Raw genomic sequence first — 25,071 nt, 5'->3', positions numbered from 1 at the left:
TGTTGGTTAGGATGCTCTCATTCTACCCCAGCAGTTGCTTTTCGTGTCTCCCTCCTAACAACATTCCATATCAATTTGATTTTATTACGGAGTTGTTAATTTCTTCTCTAACATATATATTTCTTGATTCCCTTACAACTTTTCTTAGTATGTTACAATAATTTTTATAGTGTAAAACTACTGCTGGATCTTTGCTAGTTCTTGCTGTCTCACACAGTTTTCTTTCCCTTTATGAAGACACTTTAATACCTGTAGTAATCCAAGGTTTCTTTGAAAAGTGTGTGGTGTTACATTTAGTAATTTTCTTTGGGAATCAATGTTCAAAAAGGGATATAAATTTATCAAGAAATGTGTTGCATTTATCATTAGCATTTGGCTCATTATATACATCTCCCCAATTAACATTTCTTAAGCTTTCTCTGAAGTGCTCTATAGATACCGGGTTGAGCGAGCTCACACTTTTACTTAATGGTTTCTGGACTCTACACCCTGTTAGGTTCTGTAAGTTAATCAGTTGTGCATCATGGTCTAACAATCCAAATACCACAGGGAAAGTGTGTGCTATACATCCTCTTTCTGTACAAATACATTATCTATTAGCGAGCTACTGTCCTGCGCTATACATGTACGGAAACTGATCACTGATTCTAAGTTATATGTTGTTAATAACACTTATAGTTCACTTTCCCTATGAGAATTACTTAGAAAGTTTACATTGAAATCACCACAGATTAATAACTACTACTTTTTGTCCGACAGACTTTTTCATGAATAGCTCCCAGTCTCCTAATGGGGACCTGTAGACTGTTGCTAATATCAATACTACATTATCTAGCTGAAGTTCACATGCACAAAACTCAAAGTGCAGATCAACACAAAATTTGCTTACTTCTACAGTTTTGCATTTAACCCTTGTTTTATGAAAATTGAAACTCCTTCATCCATCCTATATCTACAAGTGTAAGATGATAAATTATACCCACTTATACTGACACTATACATGCCCACAGTTACAATATGTTGGCACTTATTGTTTCTGGTAAAAGTTCACCTGTTGCATTAATAAAACTCAAATTGGCACAAGGGTTCAAAGCCTGGATTATTGTTTAAAATGTTTTCGAACTTTTCTTGGGAATACCTCCGGCAATGAGGAGTTCACTAGAATAATTTTATTCATTAACTGAATAGATTCATTCAATGCCAAACCTTGAGTTTCAAGCTTTTTAATACTTGCAGGTATATGGGAAAAATGAGTACTAATCAAAGCAATGTCTTTTTTAATACAGGAATCATTAAAAGCTTCCTTGCACTGGCAAACTGCCAACGTCTCTGCACTATCGAAATTGTTTACTATCCCTCTAATGGCCTCAAAATGTTCATTTAAAAAAACACAGCTTCAACCCACATACCCCAACGAGTTACCACTGGTTCGGGAGGTCAAGGCACGTTTGGTGTTTTTTTCTTTGTACGTCTTGATGCAAGCAGGAGCCTTTAGAAACACTGTCTTTGAGGATGAAATCAGTTCATTGACATTCACAAATGTGGAACGTACTCCTTCAGCAAGGTGATGTACTCAATGAGCAAAGCCCGTCCCATTAATCAAATTGGGATAAAACACTCTGAGGGCTTTTCCTGCTTTGATCATATAGGGAGCAGCATCTGAAATAAACACAAACACCCTTTCATCTGCAGAAGATTCTGGAAATATTTTTCTAATACCCTCATTCACAAATCTGGCAATCATAGGATGATCTACTTTTTCAAGTTCTTTGCAGGCCGCTAAATAGGTAGAAGAAGGCTCTTCTTTTAAAGCACCTACAATTAAGTTTGCAATGTAAAGGCCACAAGTGTTTGTAGTTTCATCAACTGAAATCCAGATAATGCTGTCCTCAAGTTCATAGTGTATTTCTTCCAGAACATTTACGTAAATTGTCAGTATGTAATTTTTATGCAGTGTTGATTCATCTGGTATATATTATGATTTAAGCCTTATTTGTGCAGGAAGCCTTTGAGGATAGGGTTTGTATGTTTGTGAAGAGGAATGTTGCTTGCAGTGAATGCTTCACACACATCCATGTTCAACCAACTTTTTGTTTTCCTTTGGACAAATCCCTGGTACTGCAACTTGCTGGTCCTTTCTTCTGCATTCCTGTGATACGACGACTTGTCTTGACATGCTGGTCTATTTGACACTTTTTTTTTTTTTGCACGGAACGTTTCTCTCACAAACTTGACAATATAAAGCAATTTCGTCATATGTAAATGTTTCAGGATGGTCAGCTATCCACGAAATGACGTTTCTTTTTTCAGGCAACATGGCACACAACATGTTGTAAACACGTTCAACTGTGTGTAAATGGAAAGCTAAACTGAAACCACGGACATGCGACTGAAAGCTTGATTAGTTTAATTCAACTGTTACCGACGCGTACGGTATGACAGTGGAGGGGATTAACCTGGATTAGCCAGTGCAGGAGCATTGACTGTCTGCCTGTTCCTGTTCCTCTTCTGTAATGATTTCACTATGCAGTGGCCTCTTGGTTAGTGATTGCATGCAGTTCTAGGTTGCGGTCAATCTGTAAGACATCAAAACTAGATCAAGCTAGAGACTGCCCATCTAAATTTTTAAAATATTGTAAACATAGGTGAAAATATGCATCGTCACTAGTTTTTAGTCAAAATAAGCAGTAACCAGTGAGAAGGAGCCAAATATGCCAATGCATAAGCAACATCCAAATGCATATAAACCAGTCTCTAATTACTACTGTTAACAGTAAGGAGAGAAAGGGGAGAGGATGGCTGAATGCTCAATAAGTATATGAAAACATTTTATTTTAATATCACAGGCAATATCAACATATAATTTTTCAAATGAATTATTGTCCATCTGATGCCGGAGGACCTCGTCGAAAGGAAGATTTCTTCTGTGTTGCAGTATCAGTTATGCTTGCATGCAAACTTCCAATACTAAAAGGGAGAAAAGTGAATGAATATCAAAGGCAACAGAGTAGCAAAGCAAAGTTGCAACACATACCATAAAAATAAATTTTTAAACTTTGAACATCAGCAAATAATAAAAATTTAAAAAAATAAAAAGAAAAAAATGCGGGTCAGTCAACTGGTCAAATATGTGGTAGGCATACATTTATTTGCTGACTATTCATACATTGAAATAACAACAACCACCTCCCTCTTCACAATCAAAAATATGAAATTTACATACCTGTTTACATTTATTTCAGCAGTTAAACTGCTGGAAGCCGACACATCATCAAGCGTCAGCTGAAACAATTTATTACATTTACTGTATAGCACATTGGTTCTGGAAGGTGCCAACAGGGATGTGGAGCCATGCCAGCTCCAGTGCTGTGGCCAGCTAGGCTAGGTTTCACGGTCGAGGATCCATGGCACAAACAGCCTGATCGAGGTTGTCCCAGAGATTCTTGATCGGGTTTAAATCTGGGGAGTTTGGTGGCCAGGAGAGCACAGTCAACTCATCCTGGCCCTCTTCGAACTACACATGTGTAAAGTGAGCTGTGCGACATGCTCCTTGTCCTGCTGGTACATGTGAACGTGCCTAGGAAAAACAAATTGCAAGTAAGGGCGAACATGGTCCCCAAGAATAGATGCATACTTTCATTGCTGCACTCTCTCTTCCACAATGATAAGATCATCATGGGAATGCCATGAAAACATTCCCCAGACCATAATGTTCCCTCCTCCCACGGACAACAGAATAAGGAGGTAAACCATTCTGGCTCCTGGTGAGCAAGAAGTTCTTCGACACCTCTGATGCCTTGATGTCGCTTTGAGAACTGTTGTGGCTGTGCGTGTAAAGAAAATAACTTGTTTTGTGTCAATCGTGAGCAAGGGTCACTGAAATTGGGCTGTGGCACAATGCATTAATATTGCTCAAAAGATAACAAACATTATTTATCACGCATTTCCCAAAGATGAGCAACAGTTCGACACAAACATGCAGCCAAAGTGAATGTGGTAACTGTACATGCACGTTCAATTCAATTTTGGCCTGAAGATTATGAATGAGATTCAAGAAACAAACTTCTACGGTTACTTTCCAGAAGGAAGCTACTACCCAAAGCAATCCCCAGCACAAACTGACATGGAGAATAAACTAAACAAAGCCAGGATGTAAGCAAAGAGGTAAGAAGCAAGAGCATAAATAACACTCCAATTAATTATAGCTAAAAAATTATCTTAAAATAAATTTTTAAACATAAAAAAGTGACCTAATGACAACACACCACATTACTGAAGCACACTTAAATCTAAGACGAAGTGCAAAGCAGAATGAATTCGTTATTGGTGTCTTTGATTTCTCGAGCTCTAAGAGTTCCAAAAGACGAATGCTCACCTCTGCAACGGGGATGTGGAATGAATGTCACAATTCAGAAGATTACTCTAAAGAGACTCCTAGACATTTGTTCCCGAGTGCAAGGTGGTGATAGAGACAGTTTGTTGCCTTTCGAAAAATGTTTCATTACGTCAATAAGATCTCTCTTTGGACTTTTTGAAAGTCTAAAAAGTATGAAAGTCAGCTACATATTAACTTCCAGACTAAATGAAGATCGCTTGGAAAAATTTTCTCCTAGGGTATGAGGATTAGAAATATTTTGTATTTGAAGAGAGAAATGAGGTGTGTCTCCTTAAATTTCCAGGTAATGCAAGTGATACTTCCTTCTCTGGAAACACACCAATTACTGAAGAATTAAATGCAGAGTCTTTTTCAGTGTAATGTCGACCCAGATTCTGTATCCCTAAGTTTTATTACAAATTAACTCTGTATAAATGTTGTCGAGGGATCACCAACACGAGAAATCCCAGAAGCTGTGAATGTCTAAGAAAATTTATTAACATGCTAGCTGAGTATTTGGAATTGCCATGGTACGTATTTATTCCAATCTTCTATTAGTCCACCTCCTTCCCCCTGTCTCTGTCTAACCACCTCCTCCCATTCCTCCTTCTGTCCATATCCTCCCCCCCCCCCCCCCACCCTGTCAATATGCTGCTTCCTCCTCCGTCTATCTGCTCATTCCCTCTCCTCCTCCACCTCTCTCTGTTCATCTCATCTTATCCTTTTTCCTTTCTCTGTCCATTTCCTCGTCCCCCTCTATCTATGAGTCTCCTCCCCCCCCCCCCACCCCCCCCCCCCCCTCTATGTTCATCTCCTGCCATTTCCTTTCTGTGTCAATCTCCTCCTCTCCCCTCTCTGCCCCCTAGCTCTGTCCGTCTCCTCCTATCTGTGCCTCTCTCCTCCTCCCCCCTCAGTATCTGCCCTCCTCCTCCTTTCTCTCCCCACATTATCACAGTCATCCAAACAAGAGACTGGCAGTTCTTACCCCATCAGTATTTCTTTCCAAATTGTAACCAGTGTGTTTACCAAATCAGAAATTTTTCCAGGGGTTTACGATGAGTTGTTTACAGACGGCTTTGCTCGTATATCTACATGTCAAATTTATTTCACACATATTTAACATATTTCATGCATATTTGTACATATATTTCGACTATATGTCTAGCGAATTTCAACCTGCAGTTTCATTTTCAGGCATCTTAATGTTTATATCGTATCTGCTGAGCTACGTGCTGTATAATGACATAATTTTGCAGGTACATAAAGTGGCATATGTGATACAGTGTGCAAAACGTGTTGTGAATAGAGTTAGTAGTAATGAAGTAATAAATTAAAAAATCATGCATGGTGTGGCCGTTTCTCAAGCATCTCTCTGTGTGTAATGTCATATCTCCTGTACTGTATGTCATGTAATGATACAGTCTTTTAGGTACATTCAGTGGCACATGCGATTACTGTTTCCGAAATGTGTTGCAAATTGAGTTAGCAGCAAAGATGTAATAAATTTAACCATCATGCTTGATGCAGTAGTTTTTCACGCATTCACTGTTTATGACCTCATACCTCCCGAACTAAATGTCGTACAGATCTCTTATGTCCATGATTTTGGTGTTCATGTTTAATTACAAAATAGATTACATGTATGTATGTATGTATGGTCCCAAACTGGTGGTTCGAGAGGTTTGCAAGAAATAAGCTCTTGTCTAATAGAACACCTGACTCTCCATGGCAGTAATGGCAAACATATTTTCACATACTCTCGCTCATGCAGCAATCAAAACTGCAACACAAATGTTTTTCTCCGTCTTATAAAATACCTGCAAAATACGAGAGGTAACACAAACTATTGTCTTAAAAGTTCCTTCCGCCAGGACACAGTTACCTTCCAAATGATACAGATTTTTCTTTTATTAAAAAGAGACTAAAAACTAGTCATCACATCTTTTGTCTAAGAGATCAGTATGATGATGTTCTTAGCTGCAAGGAAAGTAACACTGATTACCTAACAGAAATGAACCACGAAAACTTCCATTCAACAGCAAACTTAGAAAAATGTATCACCCATAGGAAAAGAAATGTTGAAGGTGAAACAATTAACTAGCTGACAATGAGATGGATCAATACTGATAAGGCTGAACCATTTGCTATCCAATATAAAACTACATTCCCGCCAGAAATGCCATTTGGAAAAATTAATATCCCCACAAAAAATGGAAACTGACCTTTAGAAAGTCTAGCTGATGTTCCACATGGTCTTCTTTATAGTACATGAAGACTGATCTCCATGGTGTGCGAGAGGGGGGGGGGGGGGGGGGGGGGGAGACCGCATTTTCTACTTGTACATTAAGTACTATTTAATTACTTACATTAATACTTGTGATTTTTTCATGTAAAATGGTCCTGCTTGTGTTTATTTGTTTCATAAAATTGCCTGTATTCAAACCACACAATATTTTGTCAACACCTTTCAGTCGGCAATGTGACTCACTCCATACAAAGCAGTTTTTCTTATGGGAGAGACAGCCATTGAATTTTTTTATATATTTATAAAGTGCTGAAAACGTAACCTTAACATCAGTTTATTCTAAATATGCTGAAAAATTTTAGAGCTTTTTTTAAAATAACTCAATAACTAATTGTTTGTACTGAACATTTTCATTTGATGGAGTCAGTCAGCTTGGCTTCTGAATGCCCCATACATGCATACATATATACGCACACCCACTTTTATAATTTGTATGGATGAGGTAAAACTGTGTGGTTGTGTAGCAATTCTGGATGTTCTTCCAGATGCAGTGAAATACATTGCAAGTTATACTGCATTTAAGTACAAAAACAATGATAAATTGTTAGGTATTCCAGTAGCAAAAAGTGAATTAGAAGAGTCTATTGCAGACTGGATATCAATTACATCTCACGATGATCATTACTCTCCAATACGAGCACGGAAAAACAACATGTTGCAGTTTGAAGGAGAATTTGTTGATTTTAATGGAAACGGAGTGCGCAAACAAAAAAATGTTGTAAAGTGTCTGTGCTCTATTTTGAAACAGTTTCCACACAGTTATTGCTCTTTATGTAGGAAAAAGAACATTCATTTAAGGATTAGGTCTCTGAATCAATAAGCAAAATTGGAAACTATAAAGAGATATGCACAAGGAGGAAGCTGCTATGGATTTCACCTTCATCTGATAAACGGCAACAGAAATGTGGAACGGTCTACACTACCATCTGTTTCTACACCAAACAAGTGAGTTATGTTTCATCTTAATTATCATTTCCTAATGTGTAATACATCTGTCATGCCACTTTATTTAATTTGTTCAACTATGTATTGAACCAAATTGAAAGTAAAATGAATGAATAACACCCCAAAGCAAGTGTGGTGCAGTACATCTACTGAATAATCAAACTGCTGTGCTATGCTATGCTGTGCTGCCTCACTGTGATGTCAGCGGGCTCCAGCCAATAGATCGCATTTCTGCTGGAATGTCCCACACCCCCATTCCCACCTCCAGCCTGATACCCCTTGCTTTCAGATGTTTCATGCCATACACACCAACGGTCACCTGACCAATTAATCTGGAAAGGCCATTTATCGTCACTCAGTGAATGTCCAATTGTGGTATTGGCATGCAAATTCCAGCCTTCACCACTGAGCTGACTGTGCCAGAACTGCTGTAGCAGCGGCTTAAGACTATGTCATACACACAGGATGCAGGCATTCAAATTTTCTCTTAGCTTCAGTGTAGGTCAGTCTGTCTAGCGTCTTGTACTCCACGATTTTCCTTTCGTTCTGGAGAATACTGCAGTCAGGCGAGCAAGGCGAATGGTGCTCTCCACAGCTGACCCAGATGGGAGGCAGGGCACATGGAGTATTGGGAAGTGATGGGCGTCCGTAATCTCGGCATGTGACGCTAGAAGTACAGCGGGAAAACATATGGCCAAACTTCCAGCACAGGGTAGGGATATAGGGCTTTACATCACACCGGTAGACCATCACCTTGACCTTCTCGGGCAATGCATCACCCTCAAAGGCCAAGATGAAGGCACCGGTGGCAACCTGATTATCCTTCGGACTCCAGTCGACACGCCAAACGAAATGTACACCTCACCGCTCTAAATTGGTGCGCAGCTCATCATCGGACTGCAAAAGAAGGTCTCTGTGAAATATGATACCCTGGACCATGTAAGTGATGGTTACAGAAATATCCCCCAGCTTGTCACAAGCAAGTAACTCCCATGACTGGGCAGAAGATGCTGTTTTGATCAAGACTGACCCAGATCTCATTTTGGACAAGCCCTCCACCTTCCCAAACTTGTCCTCTAAATGCTCAACAAAAAACTGAGGCTTCATTGTCATGAAAGATTCCCCATCAGCTCTCGAACATCTAAGGTACTGGCGCGAATAAGACCCGCTGCCATCCTTAGCATGACGTTCTTCCCATGGTGTGGCCAGGGAGGGGAATAATTTGGGGTCATACTTCTGTGCGTTGAATTGAGCTCATGATCGCTTAGAGACTGCTGGTGTTTCACCACCAGTAAGAGATGATGGACTACGCTTCATCATGTGCCATCCGCCCTGATGCCACCCACTCTGACCAGGGGCGCTTCCCACAGGCGCAACCCATCCGTAGCAAAGGCCACCTGGCAGGATGGCCATTGCCGTGAGTCCCGATAACCCAGAGGATGGGCATCTACCCCTTGGCATACATAGGGAGATAATGGCGCAGGCATCAGCAGAGCGATCCCTGTGTGGTCGGGGGGCTACAACCAACAGGGTATGTGGCAGCCCCACCACAACGGACTGGCTACCGAGCTGGATATCAGGTGCAAAGAAGTCCATGGTCATCGTCGACGTAGAAATTGACACTGCGTAGTGCATGGTCGAAAATGAACCCAGGAAGGTGTGCTCGCCCAAGAGATGGAGAATGGGCAGGACTGCAATGCAGCAACAAGAAAGTAGGCTAAAGATCTCAATGCACGATGGACACGATCCACCTTATAAGGCACCCTTCCCCAGTTGGCTCGCTCTTCGGGAAAATCCGAAGAATGGAGATCAAACCCTACAGAGGACCATCACATAAAGGCCGAAACGTGTGAAACTCCTTTCAGTCACTTTGTACGACAGGCAGGAATACCTCGGGCCTATTCTAAACCCCGGACCCACAGAGGGATTTCACAACCTTTAACTGAGGAGGAAGCACGTACTGAATTATCTGCTCAAAAACTTGAGAAGCCCTCCCATGCTCAATATTTATTTTGCAATAATACTGACCCTCTATGAGCAGTATTGACAGTCTGTACAATATATTGAAGGAGGCTAGAGAGCTTTAAACAATTCTGACACACATTCACTATATGGCAATGTATATTGTACCATGTAAGGGCAGTGATGTGCAATAAACAGCAGTTCCTACTGAGATCAAGAGAAATTCAATTCACACTGAATGAATTTCTGCAGAGAAATGAAAAAATTAGATGACAAAAGATCAGGGCGTGTGCTGGAGTATGTATATTAAAGCATCATGCAGTACTTTGTAAACAGGCACAAACTTCATTTCTCAGATGCCATATACCTCATTGTCCAAAATGGCAGAGGGAACTGAAGCCCATGTGTCATGATAGTCAGCAGAAAAGTTTATTTTACTTATAGCAGTTTTCAGAATTGGCAAATAGGATCAGGGCAGCTGTCCTGTCAGCATAAATGTTTTCCTTCCTTGCACTCCACAGACATCAGATCACATAAGCTTTCAATTAGTAATCAGTAAATAATTGTTTTATTTTATTTTATTTTATTTTTTTTGCAACAGTTGTTACAGTAGAGGACACACAGAAAACACAGCATGTGTACACAATAATTTACAATTTCCTTGTTTAATTTTTAATTAGTTTTTGTTGTTTATGAAGCTACGACACAGTGAATGAGCCAGTGGCCCATTGAAACATGTACTGGAAGATTTTCAGGCTAATTTCATCTATTCTGCATAATTTCTGCTAGTGTTTTGCAAGGCAAGCAACAATACACATGGGTTCCACATTTTTGCGCACCAACATGTTCACTACAAAGGCATGAATATTGCGCAATTGTATTGTGCTGTTCTTGGCCTTGCACTTTCCTGGAATATATTGGCACAATATTACTGCGCATACATATTAAGTGTGTGAGGGCCCCATCACAAAAGGTGTTCAATAATGTTGAAATATGGTGCCTGTTGAACTTAGCAGAGTAACAAATTATTCACATATTGATTAAACCATTCTTTAAGAATGCCACTCTTTGAATTGGGACACAATCATCTTGGAATCAAGTGTCCTCCTCATAGAACTAAGGTGGTTGAAATTCATGGGTGATCTCTGCTAGTACCCACAGTTTCATATTTTAAAACAGAGGGTTTTTCATTACTTCGACTATGATTTGTGTGTGTGTGTGTGTTTGACTGGAGGGGAGGGTGGGGGGGGGGGGGGAGGGGTTCGGCACTGCCTATAGGTGTACCAAGGAATATTCTCATGCAAGTTATCACTTTTATAAATTAAAATTAAATTGTCTGCTAAATTTTTACAAAAAAAATCTACTAAAATTATTAGACGGAATGTGTACAAACTTTTACTTACATTTCCCAAAACTACAGCTCCCTGTTCTTTGTCTGTATCCTCATCATCATCATCATCATCATCATCATCATCATCAGCTTCAAGAACCTGAACTACTATACTCTCTCCTGAGAGTGTCAATGGAAGTCTCTTTGTGACCTTGACCGGAACAGGTGTCTGTGCTGGTATAACCAACACTTTATCATCGTTTGCCTGAAATGCACAGACCACATGAAACTGCCAAATGACAAAGTATTCAACATTTTTAATATTTATTTCAGTAAAGAAATAAGAACCACAGCAAAGTGAATTAGTAGATAAAAATGAAACACACAAAAGAAGTTAGGAAGAAAACTGACAGAAAAATATGACAAAAGTTTTAAAAAATTTGATTTCTTGTTGGTTTTATATAGTTTTATGTTATCTCACATGAAAGTGGATGAAGGTTATGTCACAATGAATTGAACTTGAAAATAGCAATACAGGAAATGTGGTGCATTCAAGGTATTCTCACACTTTTTGTTCAATTGATTTAAATATTATTATTTTGGTCTACTTAAAAATCAGTTATTAATTAGGATTCTCTCTCTATTACTTTTTGAAGCATTTTCTGGCAAAATTGTCTGTTCTTGTAATAGGGCACGTAACTGTTACTCCAGCAACCAATAGAAGATCTCACAGCATCCTTATCACATTATACCTAATTATTCCATTTGTTTTGATTACAATCATGCTGTCTCTCCAACACAGCCACTATCACTAAATCTATTAAGCACAAATGTATTAACAAAAGGCATCATACACCTCTCTGTCATATACATGAGAAGAAATTAGGACATTATCATTTTTATCCATTATTCCTTGGTCATAAACCTATATAACTGCTCATAGTTTAGAAATTTTATAGATTAATACCTGATGTTTGTACTACTGCACACTGTTCTTTATCTCAGAAAAAAAAAAACCTGATAAGACATCAGCCCTAGGTGACCACACAATGCCAACCCTTCACTGTTTCACCTACCGCCTAAAACATCATTGAATGAAACTACTGGAAGAATATGCAAACTCAGTCATTAGTGTCAGCATTCAAAACAGAAACCAACAATTTTCCTGCAAGATGACCGGCAGCTGTTTCCAGAATAACCAGTTTTTCTGTCAATGACACCCAGTCATAGAACATTAAAAAATACATCCACAACTTTCCCCTGTCTGCATGGATGCTGCATTTCATTTTAAACAATGCTATGGTGCCAACTTAGTTTGGAATTGTAGTGGATCACTGCTGCTGTCTGTGAGAAATATTGTCACATCACAACAAAAACACGACACTTAGAACTCAAAGCATGTTTATTATCGACACCAAAGTACCCAGACCAGAACTGACCTCCTGCATAGAGACTACAGCTATTTATACAGACATTTAATACTCCAGATTATTAAAACATTACAAACATAAGATATTTCTAGAACCTCCCAGAAATGATAAACACTAAATAACAAATAATTGCTGGTGGTCGGATCTGAACTCGTGAGCAACAGCACACCCGCTGATGATGCTAACCACTACACTACACCACTACACTTCACGTGCCACAGCTCGCTTCATCATTAGTTCTCACTGGAGCAGACTACAGCACCCTAGATCTAGATCTCGTCAACGGTCCTCCGTATGGCAGTGCTGGTGGATTCTCACGTTGTGGTCACGTCATTATATCCCCTTCACTAGTACGAGCATCGAAAGTAGCCCCTCCCTTCAAAGCTCCAGGATCCTCGAGTCAGTCTTCAGTTTTCTCGAACCTCCCACTGTCAGTGTGTGTCTCTGGAGTGTACCAGGGCTTCACACAGAGGACTCGTGCTTTCGTCTTCGTGACAAAGGGTTACAGTCCTCAATGTCATACGTTATTATGCGACACACGATTAAGGATACGACGAGACCCAAACTAGGACTACAGTAACATTTTCAATAGTCTCACTATCCGCACAGGTATAAAACTCCGTACCGACTCCCCTCGGCTGTACTTCACCGGTCGGTGCTCGGCGTTAAGAGTGCATTCGGTATTTAATCTGGGCATACAGGGTTTATATTCGAGCCAGCTGCTTTGCTCCTTCGGTCTTTGTAATGCGTTTCATTTAGTCATCCCGAGTATCGTCCAGCCGAAACAGTAATAGGGTATCCATAGTCATTTTGGCCTCGCAACCACAGAACAGAAAGAAAAGTGAGAAGCTTTCAGTTTCTCGCTTCACTCAGTCGTGTGCGAATGTCACTACAGGCAGTACCGATCCCACTCTCTCTGTTCCGTGTTGACGTACATCGAGACCGTACCTGCCAACCTGTTACTAAAGTGTACTGCGAGGCCATTCGCGTGTGGAAGGCGTGCAGTATTTTCCCAGTCAGCCTCGATTTTCTAATGTTCTGTCAGCACGTCCGTAACTGAGAAATACTTTGCTCCGTCGAAGAAGTCCAGTGTGTCATCGACACACAGCACGGACAGACATCTTCCTTTGTGATATTGTTCAGTACCCGAGATCTGACACAGAAATGCCATGTGCCATCTTTGCTCTTCACAAGGACTGTCAGAGAAGACCATCAAAGAGGACCGAGGACACACTAAACATTCAATGATGTTACCTCGCAGCATCATCTCCACTTCCTCCGGGATCATCCGTCATTCTACCAGAGAAACTTTATACGAGTGCTGGCCAGTCGGTGAATTATCCTTAGTGTCGATACGGTGTTTTACCATAGGCTGCTTCCCTGGCTGCTCTTCACTCGGGATTTGAAAGCATCCGAAAACGGATGCAGAAGGACCACAACTGACACTGTCCCTCGGTGACGTCAGGTCCTATCGGCAGTTTGATACTAGCTTCCTTCCCTGTGTCGTCTGTAGTGGTAGTAGAGCACGTTTCTTCACCGGCGTCACTAAGCTGACCCTCCTGGACTGGTTCGGCTATCTCTGAGCATGTACCTTTAGGGACGAGTTGTGGCTGCTCGTGACACTCCTCGCCCATCTAGAATGCTTATTGTCACTACCGGTTTGTAGATTTCTTTCGGGAGATGTCTCGACGTCGAGGAAGGGGTAACGACGACTTCGGTGGCGAACAAATGCCCGGAAGCAATCTTTGTTATCTGTGGTTGTTGAAATAGCTTTATCAGTCTGGAGCTCTGATCTTCCACACTGTGATGCCTGCAGCAAGTTTCCCCTGAAAATAATATCGTGACTTTGTTCTGTTTAAATGACAAATTTTAAAGGCTGTGTTCTGTTATCGATAGTTATTCCTGCAATACGTGTTCCTGTCAGCTACACATATTTCCTTTTTGTGACTTCCACACAATTATTTTCATATCACAGAATGCAGTATTCTTTAGCTAGCAATAAGCATTTGACATAACAGAAAAAGAAGCCCCAGAGTTCACTAGCACCTGACGCAGTCGGCCGTGAATGATGTCAGTGAGTTTTCCTGACATCTCGATAACTGTTGTCCGCAGACGATTTTCATCTGTGGCAGCCTTTCGGTGGTTAGCCGAGTGGCCAGTACCTCCGTACAGTGACAGGAAATGCCTATAGCGTGTTGGGGAGTGACCCATTGTGGATACAGTGATTAGCTTCGGTCCACAGATCGACTGTAATCGTTTGCAGTTGACTGGTACGAATAGCACTGTTGTGATTGCTGATGTCTTGTGGCATAATAGTCATCTAATAGTCTTCTTCCGCTGCAGTAGCGTACAAAGTATCCATGCCACCAACAGTGAAAACAAACTGTTTGTTGTCCTCCACCCTCAAATGTCTGTTCTTCTGCAGGGCATTTTACATGGTGGATTAGTTGGTTGTACCTGTGTTAGTTGGATGCTGGGTTATCATCTGACAACAGCAACATAAGTCCAAGTCCATTTTTCATGGCACATCCCACAGGTGGTGGAGATTAGTGTCAAAGAACAATACACTTCTCCTTCAACATTTTCTATTACCTCCTGATGTATGGGGTCTACATTACTGGTCACCAATTCTTGAGTGTACTTGGTCTGACAGTTCTGGCTGCCACAAAATGCTGTCTCTCTTCTCTTACAATCTGGTATATGAGAGTAGTGAGATCATGGTGTTCTTCTTTAACTTCCACAGGGACTACTTTCAGGAATCAACCATCTTCCTTTCTATTGCTTTTCCTTGATGTGCTTGTACCACTTGATGAATTCTTCTGTTGTTGTAACATTCTGTTGATTGTCACCAAAAGTTTCTTTCAGTTCAGCCTGAAATTCATCCCTGGTATTGAGCTCATCTTCTTTGTTTTATTTATTTATTTATAATGTATTTTACATGTACTACATAGGACCATATTAAGTAGCAAATCTCCATGGTCATGGAATGAAGTCAGTATATGAAATTGACTTCAGAAAAGTAATAACACAAAAAATAAAATACACACAAATCCCATGCAGATGACAAGCTGCGAGTATATACTAGCATAATCAACAATATAATACAGAATTAACTTAATTGTTTTCCAGGAACTCCCTGAAAAATTGAAAAGAGTGAGCCATGAGGAAAGTCTCCAGTTTAGACTTGACAGTGCAAAGATTACTGCTACGGTTTTTTAATTCTTGTGGCAGCTTACTGAAAATGAATGCAGCAGAATACTTCATGCCTTTCTGTACAAGAGTCAAGGCGCAATACAAATGCAGATTCGATTTCTGCCTACTAGTTGCTAATTCTCGGAATACGCTCATATTGTTAACAACAAACGACACTAAAGAAAATATACACCCATTAAAAAAAGTTAAGCACATAATTGGTTCTTGCATCTCAAAATAAGACAGATATCTTATACTGTATTTTTTGATGTCACGGAGTATTATGCAAATGAAAAATATACATTCTCTTGGAACCAATTATGAAATGAAAAAGGAACATTTGGGAAAAAAAGTTGCAATGACCTCCAACATCAAAAAACATTAAATGGTTTGTATAGCACACTGTTCAGTAATGCGTAGGTCCTCAACGAACCCTCAGGCACTCTTGAATGGGACAGGGCGTGCTCAGTACCAAATCATTGCAGGCCTCTTGGGACGTTTGTCCCACTCCTCAATGGCAGCATTCCTGAGAGCTTCAGTCATTAATGGAGGATACTGACGACTAGAAATCGCTCTTTTGAACACGCTCCATGTATGCTCTATGCAGTTGTATCAGGGGAGCATGCTAACCAATCCATTCCTCAGATCTCACATCCTGTCAGATACCAACACACACTGTGAAGTCTCTGCAAAACAACTGACTATGGGTTGTAGAATGTTGTTTTCATACACTGCAGTAGTCATGTTGCCTTCAATTGGAATGAGTGGTGTGCGGTGGCCCTACACGATACCTGGCCATAATAAAATTGAGCCACCGGATTGTTGGTGACATTCCACAGTCATTTAGAGATGTCTATATTCCCCTTTTCGCCTCCATATGCAAACAGAGTTGTTGTCAGGATGCAAGCCTATTTGCAATTCACCTGTTAACAGCATTTTGGTCCATTGGAGTCGTATCCAAGGTTCACGTGCTCTAGCCCCTCTTACGCAAGCACCCCTGTGATGTGGACGAAGTGCTAGAGTCTTGAGAGGTCTTCAGCTGTACGAACCCCTATCATAAAGTCTGTTGTGCACAGATTGGGTCCTTGCGGTAACCCCCGTGGCTTCTTGAAGCTCATGACACGGAGTAGTCACTCTCCTTATAGGGTGTCTCTGTGCAGATATCATTACATACCGGTCCTGAGCTGCTGTAGTTTTGCGTGGACGGTCTTCGCGATGTCGATCCACTATTGAATCCATTTCCTGGAACTTTTCCACAGTCTGGAGACAACACTTTGATTAACATGAACAATATTCACAATGTCAACTTGTCTTGTGTTTAATCCCACCTATGTGACAATTTTGATACAGTCTGCCATGGAGAGCCTGTGCTGAGGCATTCTGCTGCATTAAGAAGCACACGGACAACTGTGCATTCATAGCTCTGGTGTACTGTATTTGTTTACAAGCCGTGATTGCACTGCCCCTGATGAGGCAAAGTGGCCACGACAAATGAGTTCACATTATGTACACAACCACCTTCATACATACACATAAAAGGAACGCCCATGAGGGAAAGTGGCAACGACAAATGAGTTCACAACATTTACACAACCACCTTCCTACATAAACACAAAAGTAATGCTCATAGTGATTATTGGTAGGTAATTTGCAAATATGCTTAACTTTTTATGATGAGTGTATATATTGAGATGCCAATGTCAAAGTTTCAAGGCTCCTGAACAGGGTCGACAAGAGATTCTCAAACTTACACAACATATTGATTGAACTCTCTTTTCTAAGCCAAAAATACTCTACAATACAATGTCATAGGTCACAAGTGAATGGAAATAAGCAACGTAGACTAATTTTCATGTTGGGCTATCACTTACTTCAGATACTGTTCTAATGGAGAATATAGCAGCATTAAAAGTAAATACATAAAACTGCAACCAGTCACTTTTTTGAAATATTTATTTATTCATTCCATGAACTGGTTTCCAAAACTTTTGAGGCTCATCTTCAGATGGTTTTCCAGAAGTCACATAACTATTTCACGCATAATGCTGGGTGCTAGTTTGCAACAGTATGGGCAGCTTTTGTTGTTAGTATCTATTTGACTGCTTCCATTGTGATGGCCAGTTCATCCCACATCACTCAATTTTACACAATATTGCGCATATACACTGTGATAATGAAACCTTGCCAGCATCTAGCATGTGCATACATATTGTGGGAAAGTGAGTGTTGTGGTACCAACTGGTCATCACAATGGAAGCAAACAGATGGATACTAACAACAAAAGCGGCCCATACTGTTGCAAACCAGCATCCAGCATTATGCTTGAAATAGCTATGCAACTTCTGAAAACCATCTGAAGATGAGCCTGAAAAGGCTTGAAAACTGGTGCATGGAATGAATAAATAACTATTGCAAAACAGTGATTGGTTCCAGTTCTGTGTGTTTACATTGAATAAACAGTCACAGGTTCTAAAACATCTTTAATGGTTGACCTTCATAAGTAGTAGCATTGAATTTTTGAACAAAATCCTACCCACGGGCTTTCCATGACAACTTACCATCTATCTGAATACCTACAGATTTAAATTGTCCAGACTCACTAATCATATGCCCATTCTGTGTAAGCAAAATGTCAGTTTTTGTTGAATTGTGTGTGGTGAGTCTGATGCGGACATATAAGTACCAATTTGTTGGCAAGGTATTAGTGTGGCATTCGTGCCTTTCTGACATTCGTGCAGTAAATGCAGCAAGGTAAACAATGGCGACATTATTACCCAATGCGTCCAAACAGGATCAATGTGGTGGTGTTCTTTTCTTAGCAACGGAAAAACACATATCAGTAAACACATACCGGTAGACATCACATCGGAGAATGAAGAATATTTATGAAGCAGCATGTCCGTCAAAAACCACTGTTGTCTAATGGTGTGTGACAAAGGGTGCTGTTACTTCATGGTAACGCATGTCCCAATATTGCATAGGGGTCATTCCCCATCAAATCATCCAGAACTTTTAGGAAATGACACCCATTGACAAGCAAATCCTTGAAATTTTGGGTAGCAGAAGTTTACCTAGATATATTCACATTTTCAAAATGTAAATGTTGTAGGTAAATTACTTTTTCACTTATCACAAAAAGAAGTTGTATAGATTCAGGAATTCAAGCTTTCATAAACGAGCTCCTTTATAATTTAAAAATGCAATAGTTTGTACAGTTTTTGCAGTGGAAACTTGATATTTTTTTTTAGTTAAGCCTTTAACTGCTCTGGACGCGTTTATGCACGCCACCAGTCCTCCTACCTGGTACTCTGAACATGCCTACGCGTAGACACGTTCACAGTACCAGATAGAAGGACTGGTGGCGCGAGTAAACACATTCAGAGCACACACGGACAGGTACAAAGGCACACGCATTAACATGTCCAGAGCAGTTAAAGGGTTAAGGAGGAATATTTATATTTTTATAGTCATGTTTCCTATAGTACATATCCATCATCTACATCTCAGAAAAAATTGAAAATAATTTGTTTTAAACAAAATCCATGCATGGACATTATAGCTTTTTTTTAAAGGTATTGCCTCCTCACAGATACTTTTGAAAAATTTACAAACACCATGAACACACTACATATTCCATTATGTCATGCAAAACGAATCAGTTTGTAGAAATAATGCGAAGTGTAAAAACCAACATTACTGTAAAAGAAACACTTAAGTTGCTAATTGATGACTACCATGTCACCACTAAATTGCTGGAGTTGGCTACGCTGGATTTCCCTGGGAACAAATCATATCTGAGAACACCGTTTTGCTGCCACTATATGTATTGCATCATCCAGTTCCTTTGATTTTGGGTCACGTGTCCACTGAGCATGCAGTTCTGAGCTCTTGTACCGAGCTGTACACAGAGACAATTATTGGTTAAAAATTCAATTGTTGCAGTTTTTAACTATTCATTCCAAAACAAAAGTAAGTCCCCTAATGTTACAATAATAATGTGAAATACTTTTGTAATGAAACAATGGGATAGAATGATTTTTCATTAATTAATTACTTTTTAGGTTACACCAATCATCTTTTGAACTATTTACGACAAATATTGGTATTATGACTGAAGCATCATGGAAAGTACAAGTAGGCAGTCTTTTCTTGGACAGTATCTGCAAGATATATGTGATAATGCCCTAACTTGTGTGAATGAACTGACTAGTGAAGAATAAGAGCTTTTATTATGGCAAAGCAATGGTCATTCATACTGTGATTTAAGTGTTTCGTGTGTGTGTGTGTGTGTGTGTGTGTGTGTGTGTGTGTGTGTGTGTGTTAAACACAAAGACAAGTACCTGCACAGATTCTCTCTACATAAGAAAATTTGCTGTATTCTCTCTATTTAAAAAAAACTATCCTGAAAGCAAAGTATGATTCTCAAAATTTGCTTCTCTTCGACCAAAACAATGTATGCTTGCAGGATCATCAGGAACACATACCGTATGTGTGTGCATTTACCACCAAAATGTTAAATTGCTTCTAAATTCCATTTCTATTAGGAAACATACCAAGATCTAATTAAAATAATAACATGTGATATAAATAACAGTCTTTATGCTTCATCTGTGTGAAAAATGCCCCACCAGTTCATTGCTTCAAACTCACCTAGAAAATGAAATAGAAGACTATGCTCCTGATGAGATGGTTCAATACAGTCAATGGGTATCAACTCATAGAATGACTAACTGTTCACATCACTTCTCTATCAGAATCCTGCGACAAACTAAGAAAATTGAAAAATTACTCCACACTCTTATTTCTCAATCACAGCCTGATTATATGAAAATGAGGAAGAATCAGTGTTAACTTTAATGGATTTCAGTGAAACTCTCAATTTTGTTCTTAAAGATGAAGTACAGGGGTACCATTGGATCAATGGCAGCTGCACTCTTCACACTGTCCATGTATATTACAAAAAGGACAAACAGTTGCATGCAAAAAGTATTTGCATTGTTTCTGATGACCTAGAACATGATGTTGCCTTGGTTTACCAGCCTCAGAAACTGTATTGAATTTTTTAAAGTGTGAATTCCCTGAAATTCATCTTGTGTATGTTGAATATTTCACTGATGGTTGTACTACACAATACAAAAATGGTAAGGATTTCAGAAATATCTGCTACCACGAACACAACTTCAACGTACAGTGCAGTGGGTCATTTTTTGCTACCCGCCATGGCAAATCTCCCTGTGATTGTACTGGTGGCAGTGTTGAAAGACTTGTCACAAAAACAAGTTTGCAAAGAGTTTATAAAGATCAAATACTTACAGCTTCACAGGTATTTGAATTCTGTCACGAGAACCTGCAAGGCATTTCAATTCTCTTTGTTTCAAAAAATTAAATGGTACAAGCAAGACATTATCTTTCTCAGCACTTCCCAAGTGCAAAAACAATTGCTGGAACACGATCTATGCATCACATTGTACCAATATCACCAACCAAGATTGGAGCAAAAAGGCTGAGCTGTGATACAGATTTTAGTATTGTGGATGATTTCTCAGATGCACTTCTGCCACTAAGGCCAGAATGCACTGTGCAGCCCAACTGCTATACTGCATGTGCATGAGACTCTTCTTGGTATTTGGGAATTGTTGATAAGGTTATTTGTGAAGGATATGTTACAGTAAGGTCATGCATCACCGTCCTCCTATTGGCCTGATAATGATATTTGTGATGTTTCTTTCTCTCATATTCTGTGTGAAGTTGATGTCCCCACAGCAACATGCCATACTTATTCTCCGAGCAAAGAGTCCTCAAAGTTGGTGGAAGAAAAGGGGTTCTAATACAAAAAAATATTATCTAAGCATTGAAAGGTCTCATCACGTGTAGTTCTGAATCAACTTGAATGCAGATTGCAGCACCAGCATTTTGTGCAGTATTGACAATATTGATTTTTGACAAAATGTTTAAATATTATAAACAAATTGCTATGTATTTCTACATTGAGTTAATTTGGTTGTGACAGAGGTAAGAAATTGTTCATATGTCATGCACTGTACAAGTTGCTCCATATTATATAAAGTGTAATTTTTTTTCATATATTGCAATTTTCCTTCAATTTGGATATTGTTATGTGTACTTATGTGTGTATGTGTGTAAGTAGGACAATGACAGAAATCTCAGCAAGGAAACCTGGTCATCAGGAGGTGGAGAGGGAATGAGAGAACCAACGGGAAATGGTCACTACACAGAGGTCATCATGTGGCGGCCAGGAACGAAGGAGGAGAGGGGAAGAGAGGAAATCAGTGGCAGAGGTGCCACATGCAGCACTAAAAGAGTAGGGGAACCATCATGAAGATGACACAGGTCATGGTCTGCAAGAAACTGGTCGAGGAGGAACCCCTGACTAGATGAAGAAGCACTGCCCCACAAAGGGTGATAGGCACTAAAATCCCAAGGAGGAGGAAGGGAGGGGTGAGTTGCCGGAGAGCATTTAGGGCTGCAGATATAGGTGGCCTGGCAGGGAGCAAGATAGAGATTGCAAACTGTGATGGCAGAGTCCAAGTGGACCCAAACGGCAACCGCTTCCAATGTGGTATGAATGAGACCCATGTACTAACAATATCCATACAGACCAACATGCAGACACCCTCAGGAGCCCTCAATGGGCCAACCTGGTTCTGACAGAAAGCACAGAACTCAGTAAGAGACAGTGAGTGAGCATTAGTAAAATGAGATTCCTCAAGAACAACACAAGCTGATGAGTGAAAGGCAATACGGGATTGCAACTCTGGGAGGTGAAGATAGTATTCGTTACAGTTCCTCACTGAGCGGGCATCGAAATGGGAGTTGAATGGGCTGGAGCCAGTCACGTCACATAAATTTGATGTCAGACTCAGGTTGTGAGCGGGGGAGATGACACCTACAGGAGACATTGAAGGAGGGGGCCTTGTCCTGGTATTTATGTTTTCTCTTCTTCTCTTTCATAGGTTGAGGAGGGCAGAGCACAGAGGGAGAGCACGATTTGAAAGATCCAGAACTGAGAAAGAGGAGGCAACCTTGGGGAGCACAGACTGTATGTCCTGTAGCCGAGTTGTGGTAGCTGATGCTGATAGGAGGGGTCACGGGAGGGACACCCGTCACTCTTGGGTGCTGAAGAAGGGAGGCACTTCTATGACCGAGGAGGTGGAGTGGCACCCAGAAGGCAGAGCATGAGAACCACATGGGAGGGGCCAAGCAGAGGGGGCAGGACTCTGATAAGAGACACATAAGAGGGCGAAAGGATATAACAGAGGCAAAAATTGAAGACATCAACACATCGTCGATCCAGGAACTTATAGTCTTGTATCTTCCTTTCTTTCTTGTAAGCTGGGCAATCTAGTGAGCACGAAGTGTGATGGTCATGACAATTTACGGACACAGGTAGCAGTACACAGGGGCTCCCCCCATGAAGTGGGTGGCCACAGCCACCACATAGAGGGTCTGCTGTACATTGGGAAGGCATGTGCCTGAAACCCAAGAACCAAAAGCAACTCGTGGGTGGCAGGCTATACAGGCTCACGTCACACCAATCTCACATAACCTTGAACTCTTGAGATTGTATCTCCCCAAAAAGCCAGAATAAAGGCGGCGATATTGGTGTGGGCATTTTTACGAGCTTTCTGCACATGTTAAACAAAATGAACACACCATTGTTCCAGATTAGCCTGCAGTTCCTCATCAGTTTGAAGGATGAGGCCCCTATGGAAAATGACTCCCTGGACCATATTCAGAGACTGGTGATGTGTAACAGACAGCGGGACATTGCCAAGATGATCACAAGCAAGAATAGCTGCAGATTTGGTGGAAGAAGAACCTTTGATCGACAGGGAACCCAACTGCATTTTCCACAAAAAATAGCGGATTTGTGGGGGTGAATGTGTCCCTGTCACATCCTAGTGCAGACCCAGTAGCAGGGAAGGTGTTTCAGTCCAAGCCGGCGAGCCTAGACCTCCTCCCAGGGTGTGGCCAGGGAAGGGAAGGTGGCAGAATCATAAGAAGCAGCATTCAATGATACATTACTACTTTAAGACACGGCCATAGGAGAACGGCCAGGTTTTTGGAGCTCGATATGCCTCTTGTGCAAAGTATTCACCTCGATACCACTCACTTCGATCAGGGGCTCTCCCCATGGACGCCACCCAGCCATGACAAGAAGCATCTGGTATGGTGGCCATAGCAGTGAGTTCTGATTCTCCAGAATAACAAGCAACCACTCCTAGGCACATATGAGGAGGCAACAGCTCAGGCATCAGAAGTGTGTCCTGTGTTGTCAAGGGGGTCAGTCAGATGGGTACATAACAGTCCCACCACATGCGCTGGCTAGACGTGCTGGTGATCGAAGTGGAGGGGGGCTACGGCAGGGAGGGAAGAGAGGAGGGAAGTGGGCAGAGGAATCCATGCCATAGACACTAAGGAGGGAGTTCTTCCCCAAATGGCTCACACTACAAACAGAAAATTTAGATGTAAATGGAAGGAGGATAACTGCAGTCAGCTGCAGTGGGACATTAAGTGGAATCATCTTAATGTCCCTGTGTAGCTGACAGCAGTGACCGCCCTTCCATTTACAAATAGTGTTCACAGTTGCAGTAGCTACGTGGTGTGTGTTCTTTTGAAGGAACAAACACTACGCATTCACGTAAGTCTGGACGGGCAATGGATCCACTTTCTTCAGTGTGAATGCATGAAATACATCTGACCTCCTGTGGGAAACTGAGTAGCGACGGGAGTATAATTGACAGGGACTGCAGATAGTTACCGCTTGGCGGGAGTGTGGATTGGCCATGAGACGTACCAAAGTAGTTCACGCAGTTGCGATAATGCTGTGTCCTGGATGTCGCAATGGTTATCGCACCTCCCTAGTAAGCAGGAGATCCCGGGCTCAAATACCCATCCAGTACACATTTTCGCTTGATGCCGCTGATTCCACTTAATGTCTCCTACCAATTACATATAGTGTTCACAGCTGTGGGATCTGTGTGGTGTCTGTTGCTTCAAAAGAACAGACACTACACATTCATATAAGAAAATTTAGAAGTGGGGTCAAACCACAAAGAGGGAACAATAACGCCAAAAAGGATGAAAGAGAAAAAGCGAGGGAAACAAAACTGCAAGGAATACAGGAAACCAGATAGATAGCCAGGTCGACGTAAATAAGATAATCGAGGAAGGGGGAGGAGGTGGCAGCGGGGAAGGAGAGAAGGCAATGAAAGGACACTGGGAAGGAACTGCAGCCCAGGAAGGAAGAATGGTTTGCAGTAACTTGGGGCCCTGTGAGCACCATGCACGAACTCATGGAAGAATTCTGAGCCCCCTGGGGCATGTTAGTTGAAGTGTGCAGGGGCAGTGGGTTACCAAATAATGAGGCCAGGATGATTATGGGACTGGATGATGTGTTTTCAAGATGACTCATCTGCAACTATTGCTTGGTAGTCATACTGACATAAAGGATTGTCCTGCGTTTGCAGCAGAGTAATGGCTGCTTTCACAGGTTGCCTGGCTTCTGATG

The 25,071-nt window shown here is 41.0% G+C and overlaps 1 protein-coding gene across 1 annotated transcript in view; it reads right to left on the bottom strand.

Annotated features, from left to right (window-relative positions):
• Nucleotides 1-2,815: 2,815 nt before the first annotated feature.
• The window catches only part of LOC126471248 (heat shock 70 kDa protein 14-like), a 196,434-nt gene continuing 174,178 nt past the window's right edge, over nucleotides 2,816-25,071 (bottom strand). The window contains exons 7-9 of the mRNA XM_050099365.1: nucleotides 10,991-11,182; nucleotides 3,224-3,282; nucleotides 2,816-2,967 (exon numbers count right to left, since the gene is read on the bottom strand). Of these exons, the coding sequence (XP_049955322.1) occupies nucleotides 2,877-2,967; nucleotides 3,224-3,282; nucleotides 10,991-11,182 (342 nt within the window). The 3' untranslated portion in view covers nucleotides 2,816-2,876. The remainder of the gene's footprint in view (nucleotides 2,968-3,223; nucleotides 3,283-10,990; nucleotides 11,183-25,071) is intronic.

The sequence above is a fragment of the Schistocerca serialis genome, chromosome 3, assembly GCF_023864345.2.
Source record: "Schistocerca serialis cubense isolate TAMUIC-IGC-003099 chromosome 3, iqSchSeri2.2, whole genome shotgun sequence".
In the NCBI taxonomy this organism is placed as follows: Eukaryota; Metazoa; Arthropoda; class Insecta; order Orthoptera; family Acrididae; genus Schistocerca; species Schistocerca serialis.
Note: the sequence above shows the minus strand (reverse complement) of the source record. Positions and strands in the feature narration are given on the sequence as shown.